At 36.7% G+C, this 10,349-nt stretch overlaps 1 protein-coding gene across 2 annotated transcripts; it reads right to left on the bottom strand.

Annotated features, from left to right (window-relative positions):
* Window positions 1-860: 860 nt before the first annotated feature.
* On the bottom strand, window positions 861-9,825 carry LOC140976879 (uncharacterized). 2 transcript variants are annotated; one of them, XM_073441274.1, is made up of 9 exons: window positions 9,591-9,825; window positions 8,193-8,233; window positions 2,613-2,684; window positions 2,433-2,516; window positions 2,312-2,346; window positions 1,858-1,943; window positions 1,186-1,251; window positions 1,035-1,108; window positions 861-995 (listed from the first exon to the last, which is right to left on the bottom strand). In XM_073441274.1, the coding sequence occupies exons 1-8, from the start codon at window positions 9,655-9,657 to the stop codon at window positions 1,074-1,076; spliced, it is 486 nt and encodes a 161-aa protein (XP_073297375.1). In that variant the 5' UTR covers window positions 9,658-9,825; the 3' UTR covers window positions 861-995; window positions 1,035-1,073. The 2 variants fall into 2 exon arrangements, with proteins under 2 accessions (XP_073297375.1, XP_073297374.1); XM_073441273.1 differs by having other exon boundaries at window positions 861-1,108.
* Between the last annotated feature and the right edge of the window lie 524 nt (window positions 9,826-10,349).

Raw genomic sequence — 10,349 nt, 5'->3', positions numbered from 1 at the left:
CGTATGCTTCTTTCTCTAACAATCAAAAGTTTGTGCTGTCAATAGGAGGTTAAGCGGTGCTGCCCACTTTTTTCCTCTTTTCTCCCTGTATTTTTTTGCTTTTCTTTTTCTCCGGTTATTGCATTTGTTGTTCGGACTTTTTCAATTCTCCATCTGCTTGTGTACAGTTTCCGGTCAAAAGCAAGAACACGTGCCGTATGCTTCTTTCTCTAACAATCAAAAGTTTGTGCTGTCAATAAGAGGTTAAGCGGTACTGCCCACTTTTTTCCTCTTTTCCCCCCTGTATTTTTTTGCTTTTCTTTTTCTCCGGTTATTGCATTTGTTGTTCGGACTTTTTCAATTCTCCATATGCTTGTGCTCATTCCTCCTTGAAACTTTGGTTTGCTGTTTGTTCTTCTTGCCTGAGAGCCAGAAAACGTCAATAGGTGAGTGCTCCCTGTCATTCTCTTTGATTATGTTGTTGTTCATAAGCGATAAATAATATTTAGATGTTAAATTGAATATTAGCCATGGGTGTGCCACATCACTAGTATTAATAATATTTAGATTTTAAATTTCAAAATGTACACTTCACTTGGAGTAAGCCCTGTGCATCGAATAAAATTTTAAAAAAAAATAAACAAACAAACGCAAAGCCTCTAGAAGATCCACTAGAACGTTATTTTTCAAAAAATTTATTTTATTAAATATTTTACGTATATAGATTACGATTAATAATTCATACAAATATAAATATAATTTGGCAATCCCATGTCAATGATCTATGGATTGGTCCACAAACTTATCTCAACATTAATGATCAATGAGATGATGATATAAAGAACAGCGTAGAAAAAATTCTGAACAAGTTGCCCACATCAAAGGAAAAAGGGTATGCTACAACTTGAAGAATAAGTGGGTATGGTTTTTGTCCAAATACAATACAATGGAAGAGAACTGAAATGGGAAAAAGGTTTTGACATAACTAGCAGCATCAGAATATAATATTGATTACGAGCTAAATATGGTTTCAAATACCCAAAACCATATTATCGTCATCTTCTACCAGCATATATATATATATATATATATGATTATTTGCGAGCTTCCACCTTCTTCTGTTCCTTTGCTGCATGGTATATAAGTAAAATGAGATCAGTTGGAGAGAAAAAGGGGAGAAGATATCAGCGAGTTTTGGAGACTAACCAGCTTTCTCCTCCTCTCGCTTCTTAGCAGCTTCAGCCCTTTGCTGTCGTATAAGGGCCAGGCGATCTGCAAATTATAGAAGAGAAGAATACACCCCATGACAAAAACTATTATTAGCTTTACCGATAAAAGGTGAATATTATTTAAACTTAAAAATTGAGGACATCTTGGTGAGTAGATGGCTCCATTTCAGATATTAAGATTAGATAAAAAAACAATTAAAGCCAATTTTACTTCAAATTATCAGTCCATTTGAGGTAGCAACAGAGGTAGAGAGATTATTCGAGACAAAAAGGAAGGTTGAGGCTTGAGTATGGTAAAAGATAGGCATTCTATTGATTCAGATATTGAATTGAAACTCATATGCAAGATCAACCTTTTTTGTCAGTTAATAACGAGAACAAATACCAAGATAGAAAAGATACCAGTTCAAAGGTTGGTAAAAAAACGTGCTACTACACACGACACATTTAACAAAAAAGCTTCAATCGACAATGCAACAGAAGAAAAAGATTATTTAATAAAAAAAAAGAAGCAACGATTATTGCATGAGTTTCCAAGGCTCATGTGTCAAGTTAGAACAAGCAAAATTGTTCAGAGATAAGAAGAAAGAGAGTTCCAACACTCAAACAAGGATAAGGTACAACCGGGTAGCACGTTGAAAAACATTACCCAAGTCTTTCCTTGCTTGTTCAGTTTTCCCTTGTTCTTGCAGCTTCATGTACCTCTCATGAGCTTTCTGCTTTTCGATCTCCTCTCTGAGAACAATGGCAAAATGAAGAATATACAGGTTATTACAGTTGGGAGTATGATTATTCAGAGTGCTTATATACCCTGCAATGAAAATCTAAAGCTCGGTATAACATAGTTCGCTCCACCACCTGTTTTTAAACTATTCATATAGTCAGGGATCCACAAGGAATGATTAAAAAAAAAAGTGCTACAATGTAGTAGGGGAAGTTCACTAGAAAATACATTCTTTAAGCTACCTTCTACAGATTTTACCGAAAATATAAAGGCCAAAAGCGAAATAGAAATGGAAAAACCAATTAAAGAGAGAATATTTATAATCTTGTCTCAGAAATCTAATAGCAGATTAATAATAGAAATAACAAATATTCACAACCTTTCCCGCCTTGAAAGCTCAGTTGTTTTCTCCATCTGCAAGGCAATAAAAAAAAACAACAATTAGAAAATTATAGAAGGACATCTCTTAAGTTAGTGAATGAATAATTGGAGTAACATACATCAACATCGCGTGCTTTCAAGTTCTTTGTCTTCACCAAATTAGGATTTTCAATCTGAATGACACCCTCTGCACCTTTTTGTTTCTGTCAACATTAGTAAATGAGTAAGCATGCGTTAGCAGTCTAGTCATTTCAACCGAAACCAAAAGTCTCAACAAAATCAAATCACAATGTACTAACTTCAGGTTCATCCTCAGACTCCTCTTCAGATTCTACATCAGATCTCTCATCTTCTTCCACTTCAGCCACTTCCTGTAACAATAGTCGTATATCTAAATTACAAGAACAAATACAATTTATGCAGATCTATTGATTTACAAAAAGGGGAGGAAAACATTTATAAATAAGATGTGTATAAAAATAAGGATGGAGTAAAAAGCAATAAATATTGTTGAACAATAAACTCTTAACTTAGCTCATTTAGTTGGATAGACACCTATTTATTAGTATTTTAAATTGTAGGATTGGACTCGTTTATTTTCTGATTTGTTGAGATAGAGTTGGGATAAATCTTTATAAATAATTGTACTGTATTCCTTTGAACGATATGTGAATACAGATTTTTCTTCTCTCGACTCTCTCTTCACAAACTATATGGTATCAGATGTACAGGACCTTGCCGGACAAAATACGGCATGGCCTCACCATCCCAATCTTCAAAAACCGATTCTGAAACAACACCTCCAACCGTGCCTATCACTCCAGCCGCTGCCGATGTCTAATCCGTCCCTATCACTTGTCACCATAGTCGTCAATCGCGCGCAGCAGCCCATAGTGCAAAGATTGCCCGTGGCTATAGCGAATAACGTAGCGTAAAGCACCACGGGTATATAAATATATAATATATAGCATATAGTAACATCTATGTAACACTTCATGAGTAACAAATATATAAGTTCAAAGTACATAAAACCTCAATTCTAAAACTAGAAAAACGTAATCTAAAATTCACCTCATCTTCTTCATCAAGATCGAGATAATCTTGTTCATTTGAAATTGCACAAGGCTCGGCATCTTTCTCTTCTTCACTTTCTTCATCAAAGTCGAATTCATCCTCTTCATCAATAAGATTATGTGTAACAGATGTTCTTATTGGCTTTTCCCATGTGGTCGTCATTGAGGCCCGCGTAAATGTAGGCCTTCAAGACCCTTTTGGATTTCCTCGCTGTATGAGGAGCTTCATCTACTCCAACAACATCTGCAACATCTTGCCAAGTCAAATCATCACCATCGTGAACAAAGTCAGGCTTTTCATCCTTCAGTCTCCCTACCAACCATTCATTGCAATCATCTACTTCACCCAATATGATAGGATCGATGGTATCACGACTATCATATCTGCGCCTCAGAGCTCTGTTGTACTTGATGAACACCAAATCATTCAGGCATTTTTGCTCCAATCTATTCTTTTTCTTGGAATGAAGCTGCATTTATTTATATAAGTCCGGCAAGCCACGAACAACAGAAGAGGAGAAGCAGTGGATAATTGTAGGGGGTTTATGTTAGGGTTGATTGAGAGAAACGGAGAAGATTGAAACAGAAAAAGAGAAGCAGTGTTGAATCAAACTAGAACTGAGCCTAAAAATTGTGCAAAATATGCCTACAAAACACGTGTTACTTTAAAAAAAATGTTTTGTAGCTTTGCTACGATAGCGACGCTATCGCCTCAAACGCTATTTTGATGATAGCGACGATGGCGCTCGCTACTTCGAAGTGCAATGCGCATAATGTCCCATAGCCACGGGGCTTCGCTTCGCGTCGCTACGAGCAATAGCGAGCGCTACGCTCGCTATTGACAACTATTCTTGTACATACTGAATGGCCATAACTATTTACAATGGTCTCAATATGTGATGATGTTTATATGCGGAAAGAGAAATAAGACTTCATCTCTAGCACTTCGACTCGTCGGGCCAGGTGCGTCCGATCACATGACTGGGGATTGGTATTTTTTTTACTATTTCCGTCCTTATAATGCTTCCAATACAGTCCGCATTGCGAATGGGTCTTTGTCTAAGGTGGCTGGTTATGGATCAGTTCAGTTAACTGCAGATATTTGCTTACATTTGGTTTTATTTGTGTCTGCCCTTGCTTGTAATATTCTGTTAGTCAGTAAGCTCAATAAGGATATCAATTGTTGCACTAAATTCGGGGTTGATTCTTGTGTTTTCCAGGATTTGGCATCAGAAAATATGATCGGCAGTGTTGAGCTTTGTGCAGGATTATATCTTTTCAAGATGAAGGTTCCCGAGAGTAACCTACCCAAGAGTGTTCCTAATTCCTCCTTGTCTCACTTTGTTTCAGCTTTGAATTCAATAAGGATAGTAATATTTTATTATGGCCTTATGCCATTACAGTTTAGGACATCCGAATTTTTTGTACCTTTCAAAGTTATTTCCATTATTATTCAATAATAAAAGTCCTTCTCTAAAGTGTGATATTTGTCAAGTGTCTAAACATTCCCGTACAACTTTCACGCCTCACCGTTATAAACCATCTACATCTTTCTCCCTTATACACAGTGATATTTGGGGTCCCTCAAACGTAACAAATCTTAGTGGCACGTGCTGGTTTATCCTATTTGTTGACGATCATATGTGAATATCTTGTGTTTTCCGAATGAAAAATAATCCCAAACAGCTCAAATTTGCAAACAATTTCATTCATTGATCCAAACCCAATTCTATACCCAAATTAAAGTCTTACAAACTGATAGAGCACGTGGCTACTTCAATTCTATTTTGGGTGGGTACCTACAAACACCTGGAATCATACACCAGAGCTCATGTGTTGACACACCGCAACAAAATAAGGTCTCTGAGCACAAAAAATGTCTCCTCCTTGAAGTCACTTGTTCCTTACTTTTTACCCAAAATCGCCCTAAATTACCATTAGGGATGTCATTCTGAGAGCCACTTATCTCATCAATAGGATGCCTTCAAAGGGTACTCAATTTTCAAACTCCCATTCAAACTTTCTTTAAATCTTTTCCTGCCTCACATCTCAATAACAATATCTCTTTCAAGGTTTTTGGATGTTCATCATTCATTCAAACATTCCCATAATTGCGTCAAACTTGAACCACGTCCTATCAAGTACGTCTTCCCTAGTGACTCTCCGAACCAAAAAGGCTACAAATGTTATTCCTCCGTCAACAAAAATTATTACAGCTCCATGGATTTCACCTTTTTTGAATCCGGACCATCCTACCCCAATTCCTTGGTTCAGGAGAAGACTTCCAATATTGAAACACAAAATTGGGAATCCATACCACAATCCAATCCACACATCGAACCACAAGAACTCGATACTTCACATGTTCCAACACAAGTCCCTCGTAAACTAAACATCAATGAGCCACCTCTTACCTATTCATGAAGAGACCATCCTCGTCTAGAGAATATACAAACTCATGTGCAAACTCAACCTATCCAAGAATGTTCCCCACTGCAAAATTCAGGTTAAAACACACAAGATGTAGTTGATTCATATACTCCTGTGATTGAGAATATGGAACATGATAACAGACCCATTGCATTGAGGAAAGGAGTCCAAAACTGTACATTGCATCCCATAGGTAACTTTGTCTCACTTGAATGTTTTTGCTACTGCATATCATGCATTTCTTTCCGACATAGACCAATTTCAGGCTCCATCCACCATTGACGAGGCACTGAAAGACCCAAAGTCGAAAATTGCCATCTTTGAAGAGATTAGGGCATTGGAAAAGAACGATACATTGGAAATCACCGACTTGTCGCCTGGGAAGAAACCCGTTGGATGCAGATGGATCTTCACGATAAAACATAAGTCTAATGGAAGAATAGAAATGTTCAAGAATAGACTTGTAGCCAAGGGGTACACGCAATCATACGGCATCGACTACCAAGAAACTTCTGCCCCTGTTTCCAGGCTCAATACAGTCCGAGTTTTGTTGTCAATTGCGGCTAACTTAGATCGGCCCTTTATACCAGCTCGACGTCAATAATGCGTCCCTCGATGGCAACCTTGAAGAAGAAGTATACATGAAAAATATACACAGTGAATAAGGTATGCTGACTATGGAAATCTCTGTACGGATTCAAAGAGTCACATAGAGCATGGTTCTATCGATTCACTAGTGTTTTAAAAAGAGACTGTTACACCCAATGTCAATCTGATCACACATTGTTTTTACAGGTGATTATGTGGATGTAATAGCCCAAGTGAAACTCTTGCTCGCAAAGGAATATGAGATGAAAGACCTTGGACACATGAAGTATTTTTTGGGAATATAAGTTTGGCAATATCCTCCCTAGGCATATCAATCTCACTGAGAAAATATGTCTTTGCCCTTTTGAAAAAAACCGGTATGTTGGGATGCAAGCCTACGGATAAACCAATGGATCCAAACATGACATTAAAAGAAATTGTCCTCCAGTTGACAAGGGAAGATATCAAAGGCTAGTGGGCACACTAATATATCTGGCACATACACGACCAAATGTTGGGTTTGTCGTAAGTGTAATCAGTCAATTCATGAACAGTCCAATTGAGGAACATATGGAAGCTACATATCAGGTATTAAGATATCTAAAAAGAACCCTTGGGAAGGATTGCTTTTCAGAAAACGTTCACTCCGAGAAAGCGAGGTTTATAGTGATGCAGATTGAGTTGGTTCTCCTACAGATAGACGTTCCATATCGGGGTACTGCACATTTGTATGGGGAAACTCGGTGACTTGGCGAAGCAAGAAACAACCAGTAGTCGCTTCGAGCCTTGGCCATGGAATTTGTGAAGGAATGTGGATCACGAGACTGCTAAGCGAATTAAAGGTGGAAGACAATTATCCAATGAAACTCCTATATGACAATCAAGCAGCAATTAGCATAACCAAGAACCCAGTTCATCATGATCGTACCAAATATGTTGAGGTGGATCGTCACTTTATCCGTGAGAAGATTGAAAGTGGGATTATCAACCTCAGCTACATTCCTACTCAGTAGCAGATTGCGGATATTTTAACAAAGGCTCTTCTTTGGCCGAATTTTGAAAAGTTGTGTTCCAAGGTTGACATGATCAATTCATATGGTCCAGCTTGATGGGGCTATTGAATAAAAAACTCTTACCTTAGCTCATCTAGTTGGATAGACATTTATATATTTATTTGAATTTTAAATTGTAGGATTAGATTGGTTTATTTTCTGATTTGTTCTTGATTTGTTGAGACAAAGTTATGATAGATCTTTATAAATAATCTTAGTGTATTCCTTTGAACAATTTCTTCTCTCGAGTTTCTCTTCACAAACTACAAATATATTAAAGAGTGGATATATTAATTATAATTAAAAATCAATAGAAGTCCATCACTTGGCTAAGTGAGCTCTTATAATTTGCAGATTACCAAAATCCTAAAAGCTCGTTCGATATTAGCCTCCTGATGACCAAGTTAATTACGAGTTATCCATGGAGAAGATCTCTACTGCATTCGACACCATTTATACCTTGACTCTGGTTCTTTAATATCTAGCGTGCTTAGGCTGACATGGCACATTTCACCATTCTCTAACATAATCAATGAATAACCAAGTGAATTGCCAAGCACATGAGAGCTATAAACAGCTAATATCAACTACATTGGTTAGATTTAAAGTAATATTAATTTCCTCAGCATTGTATAACATCCCAATGTATTCCTAGCAAAGCTGGATAAATCAAACGTAATATATCCAATCTCAGAAAGTACAGACGTAGAGGGAAATCTAAAGCAATACAATTCACCTGTTTAAATGTGCGAGGACGAGATGCAGATGTACCAGCCACTGAATTAATCAAAAAAAGAAAAGAAGGAAAAAAAGTTACATACGATAACATTTTATGAGAAAACATTACACATCATGAGCAAAAACAACTTAAACACACACACCATCAGACACATCCATTTCTCCACTGCTTCCCTGATAGAGAGGAGATATAGCAGCAAAAGAAGGCCCGATTAATACAATCACAATGGGCCAAGAAAGAGGCCCAATTAACAGGGTTTACACTAGAAGGCCGAAAGCCCGATTAGGGATGGGGGTCAGTTGCATTCACAAGGGGAGAGCGGTTAAAGTGAGTGAAGATTGTGAGAAGGGAGTTGGGAGAAGTTATTTTTGAAATTTACGTACCTTTAGGACCTTAGGTTTGGGCAAGAAACAGAAAAGATGAGGTTCTCTTAATTTTCGCTGTCAATTTCATTTGAAATTATTGTATTTAGTACAATCTATTTTCTAAGTTAAATAGAATTCATCTTTGTTCACATTATTCTCTCTCCATGTACACCAGCACTAACCAACTCCATGCACTATCAATGTGGGGACATGCCCACGCACACCTTATCTAATTTTCGTGGATACATGGAGAAAACAAACTAAAAAAATTGTGCGTGCATGAGAGATATTGCGTGCATGAGAGAGAAAGAGAGAGTTCTAGAGAGGATCATTTGACAAAGGTATATCTTCTGTACTAATAACTACATTAAAATATTATTGTTCCTTGAGTTCTAGAGAGGTTTAGTCTAAGGTATATCTCTGGGAAAGCCCAATCTATACAACTAAGTACTGTAATAATATTGTCGTTCCCCAATCACATCAACAGGTCTCAAACATAAAAGCATCTTACTCGATTAATCCAACATCAACAAACTACAGCACGTTCAAAAACCACTATTAAAGTTATCCATTCAAAACCTATCAGAACGAGAAAATTAATAAATTTAATAAGCCTTCAGCTATATTATTTTTGTTACATTTCGATAGACCAAATTTTGAACACAGATATTAGTATAGCCAGTCCTCGCTTACGAGGACTCCAAAACAACTAGCAAGATCCCGCATCAAACTACAACCTCCAAAGCATAAATGAAAGAAGTATAAATGAAAGAAGCGCGACAGGACTAAAAAGATAGAGAAAGACACAACCTAAAAAACCACAAATACAGAACACAACAGGATAATCCACGAACAACTAGTCAAGAACCCGTCACCAGTTCAAGAATCACGACTCATCCGTCTTCCCTCACCAGTCGCGGATACTAAATCAATTATAGATCTTAAAACATCCCCCAATATAACGATAGATAGAACAGAAAACGAATAGAGGCACCAAAGAAAATGAGAATTGGGGGGCAAAAAAACATACTCATCTGTTCAGGCGTGGAGAACTGGCGGCGGCCGGTGGGCTTGCCCTTGAACTTCCCTCTTCCCATGTCGGCACGTATGTTCTCCTCGATCCAAAGAGAAGGATTCCTTATCTGCTTAATAATCAAGCAGAAAACAAATTCACGACCCTTTGGATTCAAGAAGCGAGCAGATTCGAATGGTTTATTCTCTCTCCCTTTTAACTGAATCGAATTTACCTTTCTGTGTGAACCCTTCTCTATCTAATTTGTTTATTCAATATTAATAGATAACTTTTCAATAAATATTTTTAGCATTTTCAAGACTTGAAATGTTTAAAAATTATTTTTTTTCAAGACGATAAGACGATCTAATAAGAGTTTTTTTATTTAATATTATCAATCTTGACATAGCCAAATAAAGTTATAGACAGTTGTTTTACAACAATCGATAAAAAGATATAAATGATCGATTTTCATAACAAAACGACAAATTTATAGTATAATTAACTAAAGATAAAATATTACAAATTTCATGAGAATATATTACATAACTAATTCAACAATGAATTGCCAATTTAAAATGAAAGAGGTTGTGATATACCCTTTTTTGAAAGTTTTTCACTCATTGAGATGAGACATATACAGAGTTATTATATCGTTGCAATAAAAATCCATGACATAGTTCTAGGTTTGTGACATCTATCTAATAGCCAAATTGTCCAATTTTTTATACACACTAAGCTCGTACAAGCTTCAAGCTCATCATAAAACCAATAAAA

The sequence above is a fragment of the Primulina huaijiensis genome, chromosome 5 (genome assembly GCF_012295235.1).
Source record: "Primulina huaijiensis isolate GDHJ02 chromosome 5, ASM1229523v2, whole genome shotgun sequence".
NCBI lineage: Eukaryota > Viridiplantae > Streptophyta > Magnoliopsida > Lamiales > Gesneriaceae > Primulina > Primulina huaijiensis.
Note: the sequence above shows the minus strand (reverse complement) of the source record. Positions and strands in the feature narration are given on the sequence as shown.